General features: G+C 49.1%; 1 protein-coding gene across 1 annotated transcript in view; it reads left to right on the top strand.

Annotated features, from left to right (window-relative positions):
• Positions 1-18,951, top strand: part of LOC115163941 (BRD4-interacting chromatin-remodeling complex-associated protein) — a 39,527-nt gene that overhangs the window by 424 nt on the left and 20,152 nt on the right. Inside the window, exons 2-5 of the mRNA XM_029716132.1 lie at positions 8,116-8,161; positions 9,685-9,730; positions 11,517-11,582; positions 12,466-14,400. Of these exons, the coding sequence (XP_029571992.1) occupies positions 8,121-8,161; positions 9,685-9,730; positions 11,517-11,582; positions 12,466-14,400 (2,088 nt within the window). The 5' untranslated portion in view covers positions 8,116-8,120. The remainder of the gene's footprint in view (positions 1-8,115; positions 8,162-9,684; positions 9,731-11,516; positions 11,583-12,465; positions 14,401-18,951) is intronic.

Raw genomic sequence — 18,951 nt, 5'->3', positions numbered from 1 at the left:
ATGTTGATAGTCAGTTAGCTACCTAGCAGCTAATGCTAACGAAAAGGAAACTGCACCAAAAGCTTCAAATAGTTAGCAAATTCAGACAATTAGCTACATGCATCAAACGAACATGCGAATTATTTTAGAGGACACTGTAGTTAGGGAAAAACGACTATCATGTAAATACATTAGATACATTCAACACTAGTTAGCGTCTCGCAGTGTCAATCCTTTCATATGCTGTGCACCGCTCTTCTCTGCCCTGCTGGCTGTGCAATGGCTCCGACTGCTTCAGCCTGCTAGCAACGTTCTGGAGAGCTGCAGATGGACCTTTCTGCCCTTTATATAGGACACTGGTGTTATCAATGGCTCCGACCGCTTCAGCCTGCTAGCAACGTTCTGGAGAGCTGCAGATGGACCTTTCTGCCCTTTATATAGGACACTGGTGTTATCAATGGCTCCGACCGCTTCCGCCTGCTAGCAACGTTCTGGAGAGCTACAGATGGACCTTTCTGCCCTTTATATAGGACACTGGTGTTATCAATGGCTCCGACCGCTTCAGCCTGCTAGCAACGTTCTGGAGAGCTGCAGATGGACCTTTCTGCCCTTTATATAGGACACTGGTGTTATCAATGGCTCCGACCGCTTCAGCCTGCTAGCAACGTTCTGGAGAGCTGCAGATGGACCTTTCTGCCCTTTATATAGGACACTGGTGTTATCAATGGCTCCGACCGCTTCAGCCTGCTAGCAACGTTCTGGAGAGCTGCAGATGGACCTTTCTGCCCTTTATATAGGACACTGGTGTTATCAATGGCTCCGACCGCTTCAGCCTGCTAGCAACGTTCTGGAGAGCTGCAGATGGACCTTTCTGCCCTTTGTATAGGACACTGGTGTTATCAGCGTTAATCTGCTGCTCTAGTGTCCGCCTCCCTACACTCACAACCTCATCTACCGTTAGCTTGCTACTACTCGACTTGTTTTTATCAATACTCGATAAGATCATAGTAGAGATATTTAAAACAGCTGGTTTCAGCAACATCTTTGTACAGCTTGCATCAATATTTGGCAACTCTGAGTTGAGCTTCTTTTCTTTGCTTGTATTAAAAAAAGCTATAAAAGGAATGATGACGGAGTGAGTGTGAACCCCACATTTTTACCTCGAGTGTATTTGACGTTAATCTATAATCTGTTGTTGACAACATATTTGTTATGGCTTTTCAATGTCTGCCATATTGTATTTGGTACAAATCATTCCCTAAATTATAGACTTCTAGAATCTGGTAATATTGTGTGGTTGAACAAGTTGAGATGACTAAATTACTTGGTTTTACCTTAGATTGTAAACTCATGATCAAAACATATAGATTCAGTGGTTGTAAAAATCAGGAGAGGTCTGTCCATAATAAAGAGATGCTTTGCTTTTTTGACACCACACTCAACAAAGCAAGTCCTGCAGGTTCTAGTTTCATCTTGATTGTTGTCCAGTCATATGGTGAAATGCTGCAAAGAAAGACCTAGTTAAACTGCAGCGGGCCCAGAACAGAGCGACATGTCTTGCTCTTTATTATAATCAGAGGATTAATATTAATACTATGCATGCCAGTCTCTCTTGGCAAAGAGTTGAGGAGAGACTGACTGCATCACTTATTGTTTTTGCAAGAAATATTAATTGCATAGTCAACTAACACACAGCACTGACACACACACACACTTATCCCACCAGACATGCCACCAGGGGTCTTTTCACAGTCCCCAAATCCAGAACAAATTCAAGACAACGTACAGTATTATACAGAGCCATGAGTACATGGAATTCCCATCTTATATAGCGCAAGTGAACAGCAAACCTGGTTTCAAAAAACAGATAAAGCAACACCTCACGGCACAACGTGACCTACTTGTTGTGTGTCTGTTCTGACATGTGTAACTGTAACACACCACATGTTCCCTTGATGTTTTTAAATGTACAATACCAGTCAAAAGTTGGGCACACTTACTAATTCCAGGGTTTCTTTATTTTTACTATTTTCTACATTGTAGAATAATGGTAAATATATCAAAGCTATGAAATAACACATGGAATCATGTAGTAACCAAAAAAGTGTTAAACAAATCAAAATATATTTTATATTCTTCAAAGTAGCCACCCTTTGCCTTGATGACAACTTTGTACACTCTTGGCATTCTCTCAACCAGCTTCATGAGGTAGTCACCTGGAATGCATTTCAATTAACAGGTGTGCCTTGTTAAAAGTTAATTTGTGCAATTTCTTTCCTTCTTAATGCGTTTGAGCCAATCAGTTGTGTTGTGACAAGGTAGGGGTGGTATACAGAAGATATCCCTATTTGGTACAAGACCAAGTCCATATTATGGCAAGAACAGCTCAAATAAGCAAAGAGAAACGACAGTCCATCATTACGTTAAGACATGAAGGTCAGTTAATCTGGACAATTTCAAGAACTTTGAACGTTTCTTCAAGTGCAGTCGCAAAAACCATCAAGCGCTATGAGGAAACTGGCTCTCAGGAGGACCGCCACAGGAAAGGAAGACCCAGAATTACCTCTGCTGCAGAGGATAAGTTCATTAGAGTTACCAGCCTCAGAAATTGCAGCCAAAATAAATGCTTCAGTAGCAGACACATCTCAACATCAACTGTTCAGAGGAGACTGCATGAATCAGGCCTTCATGGTCGAATAAGAAGAAGACACTTGCTTGTGCCAAGAAACACGAGAAATGGACAGACATTAGACCAGTGGAAATCTGTCCTTTGGTATGATGTGTCCAAATTTGATATTTTTGGTTCCAACCGCTGTGTGTTTGTGAGACGCAGAGTTGGAGAACCATGATCTCCGCATGTGTGGTTCCCACCATGAAGCATGGAGGTGTGATGGTGTGGGGGTGCTTTGTGGTGACAATGCCATTTTATTTTTTTTATTTTTAATTCAAGGCTCTCTTAACCAGCATGGCTACCACTGTGTTCTGCAGCGATACGCCATCCCATCTGGTTTGCGCTTAGTGGGACTATCATTTGTTTTTAAACAAGACAATGACCCAACACACCTCCAGGCTGTGGAAGGGCTATTTGACCAAGAAGGAGAGTGATGGAGTGCTGCATCAGATGACCTGGCCTCCACAATCACCAGACCTCAAACAAATTGAGATGGTTTGGGATGAGTTGGACCACAGAGTGAAGGAGAAGCAGCCAACAAGTGCTCAGCATATGTGGGAACTCCTTCAAGACAGTTGGAAAAGCCTTCCAGGTGAAGCTGGTTGAGAGAGAATGCCAAGAGTGTTTCAAAGTGGTCATCAAGGCAAAGGATGGCTACTTTGAAGAATCTACAATATATTTTGATTTGTTTTACACTTTTGGGTTACTGCATGATTCCATAAGTATTATTTCATAGTTTTCATTATTCTACAATGTACAAAATAGTTAAAAAATTAAGGAAAAACCCTTGAATGAGTAGGTATGTCCAAACTTTTGACTGGTACTGTATGTACATTGTAAAGTATTTTGTCTGTAATGTCTTTTTCGTTGTCGGACCCCAGTAAGACTAGCTGTTGGCTAGTTCTTAGACTCAATGTGCTTATTGATGAATCCTGTGACTGTTGTGGTAAACTCCTCAATGTTATGGGATGTGTCCCGGAACATATCTCTGTCTTTACTAGCAAAACACTTGTAACCCCACATCACTTTCATATTGTGCGCATCACTGGTACTTCCTGTTTGTAAACAGAAAGCAGAAGATTATGTATGTCATTTGCCCTGGTCTGTGTGAGTAAAGTTAATCAATCAAATGTATTTATGAAGCCTTATGAAGCCTTTACATTTTACATTTTAGTCATTTAGCAGACGCTCTTATCCAGAGCGACTTACAGTAGTGAATGCATACATTTCATACATTTTTTTTTTTTCTGTGCTGGCCCCCCGTGGGAATCGAACCCACAACCCTGGCGTTGCAAACACCATGCTCTACCAACTGAGCTACAAAGATGCCACAAAGTGCTGTACAGAAACCCAGCCTAAAACCCCAAACAGCAAGCAATGCAGGTGTAGAAGCACGGTGGCTAGGAAAAACTCCCTAGAAAGGCCAGAACCTAGGAAGAAACCTAGAGAGAAACCAGGCTATGAGGGGTGGCCAGTCCTCTTCTGGCTGTGCCGGGTGGAGACTATAACAGAACATGGCCAAGATGTTCAAATGTTCATAGATGACCAGCAGGGTCAAATAATAATAATCACAGTGGTTGTCGAGGGTGCAACAGGTCAGCACCTTAGGAGTAAATGTCAGTTGGCTTTTCATAGATGATCATTCAGAGTATCTCTACCGCTCCTGCTGTCTCTAGAGAGTTGAAACCAGCAGGTCTGGGACAGGTAGCACATCTGGTGAACAGGTCAGGGTTCCATAGCTGCAGGCAGAACAGTTGGAACTGGAGCAGCAGCACAGCCAGGTAGACTGAGGACAGCAAGGAGTCATTAGGCCAGGTAATCCCGAGGCATGATCCTAGGGCTCAGGTCCTCAGAGAGAGAATTAGAGAGCATGCTTAAATTTACACAGGACACTGGATAAGACAGGAGAAATACTCCAGATATAACAGACTGACCCTAGCCCCCCGACACAAACTATTGCAGCATAAATACTGGAGGCTGAGACGAGGGGTCAGGAGACACTGTGGCCACATCTGATGATACCCCTGGACAGTGCCAACCAGGCAGGATATAACCCCACCCACTTTGCCAAAGCACAGCCCCCACACCACTAAAGGGATATCTTCAACCACCAACTTACCATCCTGAGACAAGGCTGAGTATAGCCCACGAAGATCTCCGCCACGGCACAACCCAAGGGGGGATGCCAACCCGGACAGGAAGATCACGTCAGTGACTCAACCCACTCAAGTGACGCACCCCTCCTAGGGTCGGCATGGAAGAGCACCAGTAAGCCAGTGACTCAGCCCCTGTAACAGGGTTAGAGGCAGAGAATCCCAGTGGAGAGAGGGGAACCGGCCAGGCAGAGACAGTAAGGGTGGTTCGTTGCTCCAGTGCCTTTCCGTTCACATTCACACCCCTGGGCCAGACTACACTCATTCATAGGACCTACTGAAGAGATGAGTCTTCAATAAAGACATAAAGGTTGGGACCGAGTCTGAATCTCTCACATGGATAGGCAGACCATTCTATAAAAATTGAGCTCTATAGGAGAAAGCCTTGCCTCCAGCTGTTTGCTGAGAAATTCTATGGACAGGAAGGAGGCCTGCCTCTTGTGACCGTAGCGTACGTGTTGGTATGTACGGCAGGACCAAATCGGAAAGATGGGTAGGAGCAAGCCCATGTAATCCTTTGTAGGTTAGCAGTAAAACCTTGAAAGTCAAGTCAATCTGGAAAGTTACAATTTTTCCTGTCAATATTTAAACCAGTTGTTTCTTCAGGTGATTTTAGTCAAGCTTTGCCTACTAGCCATGTTTCCCTTATGTTCTGCTCAGGTCTGTGGGTGGGCAATGTTCTGCCCAGGTCCGTGGGCAATTTTGATTCGATTGTATGGTTACAGATTATTTTCTCAAGGGAAAAAAACTTTCTAATGTTGCAAACACAGCCTGCTTCCTGTTGTCACCCAGATTGAAATGTATTTTTCCCTAAGCATATTGTAGATACTTTACATCATGATTTTAAAGGCCCGCCGACTTGATGTTTAGTCTGCTTCATGTTTTCTGTTTTGGCATAGAAAATCAAGTTTAGTGGTATGCTGTGATTAGGTTCAGGATGCAATGAGGAACATGTAGCCTATGATTAGGTTCAGGATGCAATGAGGAACATGTAGCCTATGACCTTGGTGGAAGTCTGTTCTTTCGGCCAGAACAGAAAATGGAGAGAAATACCACAACTTCCCCCTAAACGATTATCACACTTTTAGTGCAGCCAGTTGGGTTGTCTGTGGAGGGATTTCAGTTTTCCTAGAGTGTGACGGAGAGCCGTCTCCAAAGCATGTCACCGGCTAACCCATTCCTAGACGCTGACTACTTTTAGTGCCTATTGACAATATTATCTTCTGGCCGGGGGAGTTCTGTTGCGAGCCCCGACACTCTTTGTGAAAGTTAAAATGTTATGGTGTTGGAAACATACATTCCGTATCTTTCATATCAGCAAAACAAAACAGTAACATTACTACTTTAAGGTTAGGTTAGTGTTCTCACACGGCCGTACTTCTGTGTTACAGCGCTTGTTTAAGGAAGAACTAGGCAGATACCTGTGCTAATTATCTATCTAGCGTGCTCTGAACGCCTGTGTCTAAGCTAACTGGGGAGGAAGTGATGCTGCTCAGCTGGAGCTTGTGGATCTGTGCTAAACTGCTTCAGCAAGTGGTTTTATTTTTATTTGAAAGATTCTTTCTTGCTGATATGAAAGATAAGGGACATATGTTTCGAAAAGCCATTTCGCAAGCGATTATTGACATTTCTAAACGTTAAAACACAGCATTGGAATTATAGTAAACACGCAGCCAACCATGGGTGAAGCTAACCGCTGAAAAGCCGACCCTACAGCGAAGGGTTTTCCTGAACTAGTCACTGCCTAGCTGGTTGGATTCTATGAACTGATAGCCCACTGAGAAAGATATACATTTGATATTGATGCAGTGAAACTGTGAGCATCATATGCCTCTTGAGATATATATATATATATATTATTATTATATTTATCTATGACTTTAAATATGTATTTTATTAAACCTTTATTTAAACGGAGTCACATTGAGAAGGATTTAGATCTGTATCTATTTAATAATAGCAATCCCATTCAACTACATAGAGGTCCTCAATCAATAATGTAAACTGTCTGAGTGACACCAGCCCATCTAACTGCCTTGAACTCTGCAGATTGTTCCACAAATTAGGGGCAAAAAAACTAAATGCAGATTTTCTGTGGAGACTGGAGGGATCTCTAGTGTTCTCCATTCCTATCAACGGGTTTGGTAATTTAGGATTTTTATCTTAATGAATTATGTTACATATAGAGGGAGTTTGTCAGATTGCTTTGTAATTAAATAAGAGTATGCAGCTCTCTTCTTAGACAGAGAGGTCTGCATGCACCCTGTCGTCTGCATGCACCCTGTCGTCTGCATGCACCCTGTCGTCTGCATGCACCCTGTCGTCTGCATGCACCCTGTCGTCTGCATGCACCCTATCGTCTGCACAGTGAGGGGGAAAAAGTATTTGATCCCCTGCTGATTTTGTACGTTTGCCCACTGACAGAAATGATCAGTCTATAATTTTAATGGCAGGTTTATTTGAACAGTGAGAGACAGAATAACAACAAAAAAATCCAGAAAAACGCATGTCAAAACTGTTATATAAAATGCAAATTAAAATGCAAATAATTTTATATATATATATATATATAGACATATTTTGTAAATGTTTATTTCAATTTTATTTAACCAGGCAGGCTAGTTGAGAACAAGTTCTCATTTACAACGCCGACCTGGCCAAGAATAAAGCGAAGCAGTTCGACACAAACAACACAGAGTTACACATGGAGTAAACAAACATACAGTAGAAAAAGTCTATATACAGTGTGTGCAAATGAGGTAGGATAAGGGAGGTAAGGCAATAAATAGGCCATAGTGGTCAAGTAATTACAATTTAGCAATTAAACACTGGAGTGATTGATGTGCACAAGATGAATGTGCAAGTAGAGATGCTGGGGTGCAAAGGAGCAAGATAAATAAATGAATAAATACAGTATGGGGATGAGGTAGTTGGATGGGCAATTTACAGATGGGCTATGTTTAGGTGCAGTGATCTGTGAGCTGCTCTTACAGCTGGTGCTTAAAGCTAGCTATATAGATAGTTGATAGAAGCTTTGTGTCCCATATACACATCTTCTTGATACTATGTTTGTTTACCAAAAGTATTACACAAACTCTGTTTGATATGATATATAGCCTACCACTTTACACAGAGTTACACTGCAGTGACTTCCCCGTCCTTCAATAGACAGGCAGTACTGTCATCAGTCTGTTTCCCACTCTCTGAATAGATCATCTGAAGGAAATTGTTTGAAGAACCTCTGTATACGGGTGGTGAATATAATGATTGATGTAATGAACTAAATATTGTTGGATGTTAATGTGTTTTCAGTTGACATGGACGATGAAGATGGCAGGTGCCTGCTAGATGTCATTTGGTGAGTTCATATCCAAGCTGTTATACGTTTATCCTCTTCAAAGTATTGATAATGTTCTAATATCCACACTACACACCATCTAATATACCTGGCCAAGACATTGGTTCACACCGATAGGTTGCTGGATCAAATCCCCGAGCTGACAAGGTAAAAATCTGTCGTTCTGCCCCCTGAACAAGGCAGTTAACCCCACAGTTCCCTAGTAGACCGTCATTGAAAATAAGAATTTGTTCTTAACTGACTTGCCTAGTTAAAAAAAATGTTTATATGTGTGTGGATACTGGGAGAGGGTAATACACTGACTTCAGAATGTATTCACACCCCTTGACTTTTTCCACATTTTGAATTTTATAATGGATTACATTGAGACGTTGTGTCACTGTACCCCATCTTGTCAAAGTGGAATTATTTTTATTTTTACAAATTAATGAAAAGTGGAAATGTCTTGATTCAATTAGTTTTCAACCCCTTTGTTAGGGCAAGCCTACATAACATCAGGAGGAAACATTTGCTTAAGTCACATGATAAGTTGCATGGACTCACTCTGTGTGCAATAATAGTGTTTAACATGATTTTTTAATGACTACCTCACACACACAATTATCTGTAAGGTCCTCAGTCGAGCAGTGAATTTCAAACACATATTCAACCACAAAGACTAGGGAGGTTTTCTAATGCCTTGCCAAGAAGGGCACCTAAAAAATAGCAGACATTGAATATCCCTTTGAGCATGGTGAAGTTATTAATTACACTTTGGATGGTGTATCAATACACCCAGTCACTGCAATGGTACAGGCGTCCTTCCTAACTCAGTTACCAGAGAGTAAGGAAACCACTCAGGGATTTAACCATGAGGTCAATGGTTACGGAGTTGCAGAGTTTAACGGCTGTGATAGAAAACTGAGGCTGGATCAACAAATCAAATTTATTTATATAGCCCTTCTTACATCAGCTGATATCACAAAGTGCTGTACAGAAACCCAGCCTAAAACCCCAAACAGCAAGCAACAACATTGTAGTTACTTCACAACACTAACTTCATTGACAAAGTGAAAAGAAGGAAGCCTGTACAGAAAATAAAATCTTCCAAAACATGCGTCCTGTTTGCAACAAAGCACCAAAGCAATACTGCAAAATATGTGGCAAAGCAATTCACTTTTTGTCCTGAATACAAAATGTGACTACCATATTTTCAAGCATGGTGGTGACTGCCCTTGAGCAAGGCATTTGCTCCTGTAAATTGCTCTGGTTAAGAGCGTCTGTTAAATTACTGAAATGTCAAATGTGAATGTAAATATTGTACAGTCCAGGTGTGGTAAGCTCTTAGAGACAGACCCAGAACGACTCGCAGCTGTAATCAAAGATGATTCTACATGTATTGACTCAGGGGTATGAATACTTCTGTAAATCAGCTTGTAACTCAACAAAATGTATAAGTCAAGTGATATGAATACTTTCTGAAGGCAATGTAGATGTGACCTCAGTGAGTAATGTTTGTCTGACCAATGTTCCTCTCTTCACAGTGACCCAGAAGCACTCAACGATTTTCTTCATGGATTAGACACCCATGTAAGTGGCTGCTATTTCACTGCAAGCATGGTTATGATGCCTCTATTGTACTTGCCAAGCTAAGGAGTTACCTGGATTATTTCATAGCGGTTGACCTGACGTAGTGAGGATGGACGACGTGGTTGACCTGACGTGGTCAGGGTGGACGACGTGGTTGACCTGACGTGGTCAGGGTGGACGACGTGGTTGACCTGACGTGGTCAGGGTGGACGACGTGGTTGACCTGACGTGGTCAGGGTGGACGACGTGGTTGACCTGACGTGGTCAGGGTGGACGACGTGGTTGACCTGACGTGGTCAGGGTGGACGACGTGGTTGACCTGACGTGGTCAGGGTGGACGACGTGGTTGACCTGACGTGGTCAGGGTGGACGACGTGGTTGACCTGACGTGGTCAGGGTGGACGACGTGGTTGACCTGACGTGGTCAGGGTGGACGACGTGGTTGACCTGACGTGGTCAGGGTGGACGGCGTGGTTGACCTGACGTGGTCAGGGTGGACGGCGTGGTTGACCTGACGTGGTCAGGGTGGACGGCGTGGTTGACCTGACGTGGTCAGGGTGGACGGCGTGGTTGACCTGACGTGGTCAGGGTGGACGGCGTGGTTGACTTACTGGCACCAGATAGAATTAGAGGTTATTGAGCATGGAGACAAAGTGACCAGTTAGTTCAACAAGATCACTGGCTACTGCACACACATCTTGTGCATTAAAGGGATGTGTGTGTTTCTGTTTCAATGGGCTTTGCTGCTGCTTGTGGTTTCTTGCTTTATGAGAGATCTATATGTGAGGGATCTTTAGGATTTCAGCTGTGCCTTTTCACTTTATTAATCCACAATGACCAGTACTAATCTAACACTAGCCCTCTTCTGATTCTGTTTGTTCCTTCCTTTCTGTCCCTCTCACCTCTAAACCACTTTGCTGCCCCTCCTCAACCCTGGGTCACTGGTGGGTCTGCCCGGCTCTCTCGTTGTCTGTCTGCCCGGCTCTCTCGTTGTCTGTCTGCCCGGCTCTCTGTCTGCCCGGCTCTCTGTCTGCCCGGCTCTCTGTCTGCCCGGCTCTCTGTCTGCCCGGCCGGCTCTCTGTCTGCCCGGCCGGCTCTCTGTCTGCCCGGCCGGCTCTCTGTCTGCCCGCCCGGCTCTCTGTCTGCCCGCCCGGCTCTCTGTCTGCTCGGCCGGCTCTCTGTCTGCCCGCCCGGCTCTCTGTCTGCCCGCCCGGCTCTCTGTCTGCCCGCCCGGCTCTCTGTCTGCCCGCCCGGCTCTCTGTCTGCCCGCCCGGCTCTCTGTCTGCCCGGCCGGCTCTCTGTCTGCCCGCCCGGCTCTCTGTCTGCCCGCCCGGCTCTCTGTCTGCCCGCCCGGCTCTCTGTCTGCCCGCCCGGCTCTCTGTCTGCCCGCCCGGCTCTCTGTCTGCCCGCCCGCCCGGCTCTCTGTCTGTCTGTCTGCCCGGCTCTCTGTCTGTCTGTCTGCCCGGCTCTCTCGCTCTCTGTCTGCCCGGCTCTCTCGCTCTCTGTCTGCCCGGCTCTCTCGCTCTCTGTCTGCCCGGCTCTCTCGCTCTCTGTCTGCCCGGCTCTCTCGCTCTCTGTCTGCCCGGCTCTCTCGCTCTCTGTCTGCCCGGCTCTCTCGCTCTCTGTCTGCCCGGCTCTCTCGCTCTCTGTCTGCCCGGCTCTCTCGCTCTCTGTCTGCCCGGCTCTCTCGCTCTCTATCCTTGTGGGGTGTGTCTCCCTCTGGCCTGTTTGTCTGTCATTCTGTTTCCCCTCTGTCCTGGCTTTGTCTGTCGTTATGTCTGTCTAGCTGGACACTGATGACCTATTGGATGGCACGAGCGATCCCTCCAGCTCTTTCTTCTCTAGCGCTGGGGTGAGTAAAGGCCCTCTAACCTCTGACCCTCCTGTAGCATGCATCTCTCTCCCACCATGTCAACTCACACTTCCCCCTACTGGCTGGGAGGCCTAACACTATAGTGTTCTAGGAGGGCCTGTCTGGGACATCTCCACGATTGGAGCCTGTGTCAACCCCTTCCTTCTCTACTCTACTCAGTTCTCCTTCTCATCCCTTTGCTTCTTGACCTCCATCACAGACCTTCTCCCTCGTCGCCTCGTCCTCCATCAAAGACCTTCTCTCTCTCTTCTCGTCCTCCATCAGACCTCCTCTCTCTCTTCTCGTCCTCCATCAGACCTCCTCTCTCTCTTCTCGTCCTCCATCAGACCTCCTCTCTCTCTTCTCGTCCTCCATCAGACCTCCTCTCTCCTTCTCGTCCTCCATCAGACCTCCTCTCTCCTTCTCGTCCTCCATCAGACCTCCTCTCTCCTTCTCGTCCTCCATCAGACCTCCTCTCTCCTTCTCGTCCTCCATCAGACCTCCTCTCTCCTTCTCGTCCTCCATCAGACCTCCTCTCTCCTTCTCGTCCTCCATCAGACCTCCTCTCTCCTTCTCGTCCTCCATCAGACCTCCTCTCTCCTTCTCGTCCTCCATCAGACCTCCTCTCTCCTTCTCGTCCTCCATCAGACCTCCTCTCTCCTTCTCGTCCTCCATCAGACCTCCTCTCTCCTTCTCGTCCTCCATCAGACCTCCTCTCTCCTTCTCGTCCTCCATCAGACCTCCTCTCTCCTTCTCGTCCTCCATCAGACCTCCTCTCTCTTCCTCGTCCTCCATCACAGACCTTCTCTCTCTTCTTCTCGTCCTTCATCACAGACCTTCTCTCTAGTCCTCCGTCACAGACCTTCTCCCTCTTCTCTCATAGTGCCACGTTCCAGAGGTCCTGCCCCCAGTCCATCTGCCGTCCAATGAGCAGCCAGTCTTGCCCCGGGTCAGTGTGGACCTGGACTTCCTGGAAGATGATGTCATCCTGGGCGGGTCGCCGGGCGGTAGCGGTAGCAACACCATGGAGCCATGTGACATCCTGCAGCAGAGCCTGGCGGAGGCTAACATTACAGAGCAGAGCCTGGCGGAGGCCGAGGCAGAGCTGGACCTGGGCTCCTTCGACCTCACCATGCCAGGCCTGACTCAGGTTGTCCAGACCCTGCCCTGTACAGACAGCCTGACTGGGCCTGGAGGGACCGCTGTGGGGGTGGGGCTCCCCATCTTCCCTGAAGCTCCAGGCTCCTCCGCCACCCCTCCCCAGGCCACAGCTGACATGCTGGACTCGGTGCTGGCCCAACAGGGCCTGGAGTTTGGGCCCCAGGTCATGAACAAGGCCCAGGCCATCAGTATGCAGCCGTTCATGCAGCAGGTGGCAGGCCTGGGTAACGTCACCCTTCAGCCAATCTCCTCCCTCCAGGCTCTGCCGAACGGCTGTCAGTCAGGACACCTGGGACTGGGACAGATACAGGTGATGGGCCAGCCCACTGTGATGACTATGAACCAATCAGGACAGCCCATCCTGGCCAAGGCTATGGGAGGATACCAGCTGCACCAGCCTGGCCCCGAGGCACAGGGGGCAGGTGGGCAGGGCGTACTGGGAGGGGGACTTCTGATCCAAGGGGGCAAAGCTACTCTGGGATCTCCAGTTTTAAACGGCCCAGCGTTGTGCACTAACAGTAACAGTAGCACCATAACTGCTACTGGAAGCTTGGGTCAACAGGGGCAGAACCATCCCCAAGGACAGGTCATGCAGAACCTGATCATCCAGCGAACCCCGACCCCCATCCAGCCCAAACCCCCCCAGGGGGGCGCAGCCATCCAGCCCAAACTGTTCAAACAGCAGCAGGCCCAGCCCCACACCCTCCAGAACGATGCCAACAAGGCTCTTGGGGCTCAGGTCCCAGTCTCCGCTGCCCAGAATGTAGCCTTCCTGACAGGGAAGCCTGGCTCTAACGTGGTCCTGACTTCCCAGGCAGGGGTTCCCCAGCAGGCTCTGTTCAAACAGCAGACAGCCCACCACCCCTCTGGGAAAGCGCTCAGTGTCCACCTGCTCAACCAGCCCGGCAGCATCATGCTGGGGGGACAAAACCACCAGTTCCTCCTGCCGCAGCAGCTAGCTGGGGGTCAGATCGTCACGCAGCACCCTGGGGGCCACATCATCACCTCCCGGGGGCCTGGGGGCCAGCTGATAGCCAACCAGATCCTGGCTCAGCACCAGAACATCAACCTGGGCCAGGTGCTGACGTCTCAGGGCCACCCTCTGCTCCAGGGCCACATCCAGCTGCAGCCGGGCCAGATGGGGGTGGGACATCAGCTCTTCCAGATGCCTGTCACCCTCTCCCAGAGCCAGACCCACCCGGTCACGGGCCACCAGGCCCACACAGTGATCCAGGGCATGCCCTTGCACAACTCCCTGGCCATGCTGAGCCAGGTAGAAGGATTGAGTCCTGCTGTCAGCCTGCAGCCAGCTCTGCAGCCACAGCCTGGGGGCGTTCCCAGCAGCGGGGTGGGTGGGGCTGCTTCCATTGCACAGGGCCAGCCTGGGGGGAGTGTGCCGATGCTGGGGAGTTCTACAGACCAGGCAGCCCACCCTGGACAAGCCCCCCAGCACTCCTCCATCCTCTCTATGCAGGCTGTGCCCTCTGTCTCCATGGCCATGTCTGTCCCCTCCTCCTCTCCGTCCTTATCGGTGTCCACCACACTGGTCCCCCACCTAGCCCAGCAGCACAGCCCCGGGAGCAGGGTGCTCTTCACGGGCCACCAGGGCTCCAGCATGATCCTCAGCCAAGAACAACTCCAGATGTTCCTCCAGCAGGTCAGTATTCCTCCCCGCTCTCTCTCTGCCTCTCCCCGCTCGCTCTCTCTCTGCCTCTCCCCGCTCGCTCTCTCTCTGCCTCTCCCCTCGCTCTCTCTCGCTCTCTCTCTGCCTCTCCCCGCTCGCTCTCTCTCTGCCTCTCCCCGCTCGCTCTCTCTCTGCCTCTCCCCGCTCGCTCTCTCTCTCTGCCTTTCCCCGCTCGCTCTCTCTCTGCCTCTCCCCGCTCGCTCTCTCTCTCTGCCTCTCCCCGCTCGCTCTCTCTCTCTGCCTCTCCCCGCTCGCTCTCTCTCTCTGCCTCTCCCCGCTCGCTCTCTCTCTCTGCCTCTCCCCCGCTCGCTCTCTCTCTCTGCCTCTCCCCGCTCGCTCTCTCTCTCTGCCTCTCCCCGCTCGCTCTCTCTCTCTGCCTCTCCCCGCTCGCTCTCTCTCTCTGCCTCTCCCCGCTCGCTCTCTCTCTCTGCCTCTCCCCGCTCGCTCTCTCTCTCTGCCTCTCCCCGCTCGCTCTCTCTCTGCCTCTCCTCTCCCCGCGCTCTCTCTCTCTCTGCCTCTCCCCGCTCGCTCTCTCTCTCTGCCTCTCCCCGCTCGAGCTCTCTCTCTCTCACGCCTCTCTCTCTCTCTCACGCCTCCTCTCTCTCTGCCTCTCCCCGCTCGCGCTCTCTCTCTCTGCCTCTCCCGCTCGCGCTCTCCTCTCTCTGCCTCTCCCCGCTCGCGCTCTCTCTCTCTGCCTCTCCCGCTCGCGCTCTCTCTCTCTGCCTCTCCCCGCTCGCGCTCTCTCTCTCTGCCTCTCCCCGCTCGCGCTCTCTCTCTCTGCCTCTCCCCGCTCGCGCTCTCTCTCTCTGCCTCTCCCCGCTCGCGCTCTCTCTCTCTGCCTCTCCCCGCTCGCGCTCTCTCTCTCTGCCTCTCCCCGCTCGCGCTCTCTCTCTCTGCCTCTCCCCGCTCGCGCTCTCTCTCTGCCTCTCCCCGCTCGCGCTCTCTCTCTGCCTCTCCCCGCTCGCGCTCTCTCTCTGCCTCTCCCGCTCGCTCTCTCTCTCGCCTCTCCCGCTCGCTCTCTCTCTCTGCCTCTCCCGCTCGCTCTCTCTCTCTCTGCCTCTCCCGCTCGCGCTCTCTCTCTCTGCCTCTCCCCGCTCGCGCCCTCTCTCTCTGCCTCTCCCCGCTCGCGCCCTCTCTCTCTGCCTCTCCCCGCTCGCGCCCTCTCTCTCTGCCTCTCCCCGCTCGCGCCCTCTCTCTCTGCCTCTCCCCGCTCGCGCCCTCTCTCTCTGCCTCTCCCCGCTCGCGCTCTCTACTTCTACGTCTCTACAGTGGGGAAAAAAACTATTCGATCCCCTGCTGATTTTGTACGTTTGCCCACTGACAAAGAAATGGTCAGTCTATAATTTTAATGGTAGGTTTATTTGAACAGTGAGACAGAATAACAACAAATAATAATAATAATAATAATAACAACAAATCCAGAAAAATGCATGTCAGAAATGTTAGAAATTGATTTGCATTTTAATGAGGGAAATAAGTATTTGACCCCTCTGCAAAACATGACTTAGTACTTGGTGGCAAAACCCTTGTTGGCAATCACAGAGGTCAGACGTTTCTTGTAGTTGGCCACCAGGTTTTCACACATCTCAGGAGGGATTTTGTCCCACTCCTCTTTGCAGATCTTCTCCAAGTCATTAAGGTTTCGAGGCTGATGTTTGGCAACCCGAACCTTCAGCTCCCTCCACAGATTCTGTATGGGATTAAGGTCTGGAGACTGGCTAGGCCACTCCAGGACCTTAATGTGCTTCTTCTTGAGCCACTCCTTTGTTGCCTTGGCCATGTGTTTTGGGTCATTGTCATGCTGGAATACCCATCCACGACCCATTTTCAATGCCCTGGCTGAGGGAAGGAGGTTCTCACCCAAGATTTGACAGTACATGGCCCCGTCAAATGATGCGGTGAAGTTGTCCTGTCCCCTTAGCAGAAAAACACCCCCAAAGCTTAATGTTTCCACCTCCATGTTTGACGGTGGGGATGGTGTTCTTGGGGTCATAGGCAGCATTCCTCCTCCTCCAAACACAGCGAGTTGAGTTGATGTCAAAGAGCTCCATTTTGGTCTCATCTGACTACATCACTTTCACCAGTTGTCCTCTGAGTCATTCAGATGTTCATTGGCAAACTTCAGACAGGCATGTATATGTATTCTTGAGCAGGGGGACCTTGCGGGCGCTGCAGGATTTCAGTCCTTCACGGCGTAGTGTGTTACCAATTTGTTTTCTTGGTGACTATGGTCCCAGCTGCCTTGAGATCATTGACAAGATCCTCCCGTGTAGTTCTGGGCTTATTCCTCACCGTTCTCATGATCATTGCAACTCCACGAGGTGAGATCTTGCATGGAGCCCCAGGCCGAGGGAGATTGACAGTTCTTTTGTGTTTCTTCCATTTGTGAATAATTGCACCAAATGTTGTCACCTTCTCAACAAGCTGCTTGGCGATGGTCTTGTAGCCCATTCCAGCCTTGTGTAGGTCTACAATCTTGTCCCTGACATCCTTGGAGAGCTCTTTGGTCTTGGCCATGGTGGAGAGTTTGGAATTTGATTGATTGCTTCTGTGGACAGGTGTCTTTTATACAGGTAACAAACTGAGATTAGGAGCACTCCCTTTAAGAGTGTGCTCCTAATCTCAGCTCGCTACCTGTATAAAAGACACCTGGGAGCCAGAAATCTTTCTGATTGAGAGGGAGTCAAATACTTATTTTCCTCATTAAAATGCACATGCGTTTTTCTGGATTATTTTGTTGTTATTCTGTCTCTCACTGTTCAAATAAACCTACCATTAAAATTATAGACTGATCCTTTCTTTATCAGTGGGCAAACGTACAAAATCAGCAGGGGATCAAATACTTTTTTCCCCCACTGTACCTCTACGTCTCTTTCGCTCTACCCCTACGTCTCTACCTCTACGTCTCTATGTCTACCGCTACACGTCTACCTCTACGTCTCTACTTCTCCGTCTCTACCTCTCTCTACGGCTCTACCTCTACACGTCTACCTCTACACGTCTACCTCTACACGTCTACCTCTACACGTCTACCTCTACGTTTCTACTTCTATCTTTACGTCTACGTCTTTGTCTCTACCTCTAATTTTACGTCTCTACCTCTTCCTCTCTACCTCTACGTCTCTACCTCTCTACCTCTACGTCTCTACTTCTTCCTCTAACTTTACGGCTACCTCTCTACGTCTCTACCTCTCTGCCTCTACCTCTCTGCCTCTACGTCTCTGTCTCTGCCTCTACGTCTCTACCTCTACGTCTCTGCCTCTACGTCTCTGCCTCTACGTCTCTGCCTCTACGTCTCTGCCTCTACGTCTCTACCTCTCTACCTCTACGTCTCTACTTCTCTACCTCTACGTCTCTACCTCTCTGCCTCTACGTCTCTGCCTCTACGTCTCTGCCTCTACGTCTCTGCCTCTACCTCTCTGCCTCTACCTCTCTGCCTCTACCTCTCTGCCTCTACCTCTCTGCCTCTACCTCTCTGCCTCTACCTCTCTGCCTCTACCTCTCTGCCTCTACCTCTCTGCCTCTACCTCTCTGCCTCTACGTCTCTACCTCTACGTCTCTACCTCTACCTCTCTACCTCTACGTCTCTACCTCTACGTCTCTACCTCTACGTCTCTACCTCTCTACCTCTACGTCTCTACCTCTCTACCTCTACCTCTCTACCTCTCTACGTCTCTACGTCTCTACCTCTACCTCTACCTCTCTACCTCTACGTCTCTACCTCTCTACCTCTCTACCTCTCTACGTCTCTACGTCTCTACGTCTCTACCTCTACCTCTACCTCTCTACCTCTCTACCTCTACGTCTCTACCTCTCTACCTCTACGTCTCTACCTCTCTACCTCTCTACGTCTCTACGTCTCTACGTCTCTACCTCTACCTCTACCTCTCTACCTCTCTACCTCTACGTCTCTACCTCTCTACCTCTACGTCTCTACCTCTCTACCTCTCTACGTCTCTACGTCTCTACGTCTCTACGTCTCTACCTCTCTACCTCTCTACCTCTCTACCTCTACGTCTCTACCTCTCTACGTCTCTACGTCTCTACCTCTCTACCTCTACGTCTCTACCTCTCTACGTCTCTACGTCTCTACCTCTCTACCTCTCTACCTCTCTACACCTCTACCTCTCTACACCTCTACACCTCTCTACCTCTCTACCTCTCTACCTCTCTACCTCTCTACGTCTCTACGTCTCTACCTCTACGTCTCTACCTCTCTACCTCTCTACCTCTCTACCTCTCTACCTCTCTACCTCTCTACCTCTCTACCTCTCTACCTCTCTACCTCTCTACCTCTCTACCTCTACGTCTCTACCTCTCTACTTCTTCTAACTTTACGGCTACCTCTCTACCTCTACGTTTCTTTCTCTCTGCCTCTACGTCTCTGCCTCTACGTCTCTGCCTCTACGTCTCTGCCTCTACGTCTCTGCCTCTACGTCTCTGCCTCTACGTCTCTGCCTCTACGTCTCTACCTCTACGTCTCTACCTCTACCTCTACGTCTCTACCTCTCTACCTCTACGTCT

Source organism: Salmo trutta, chromosome 26 (assembly GCF_901001165.1).
Source record: "Salmo trutta chromosome 26, fSalTru1.1, whole genome shotgun sequence".
NCBI lineage: Eukaryota > Metazoa > Chordata > Actinopteri > Salmoniformes > Salmonidae > Salmo > Salmo trutta.
This window is presented reverse-complemented; position numbering and strand designations above follow the sequence as displayed.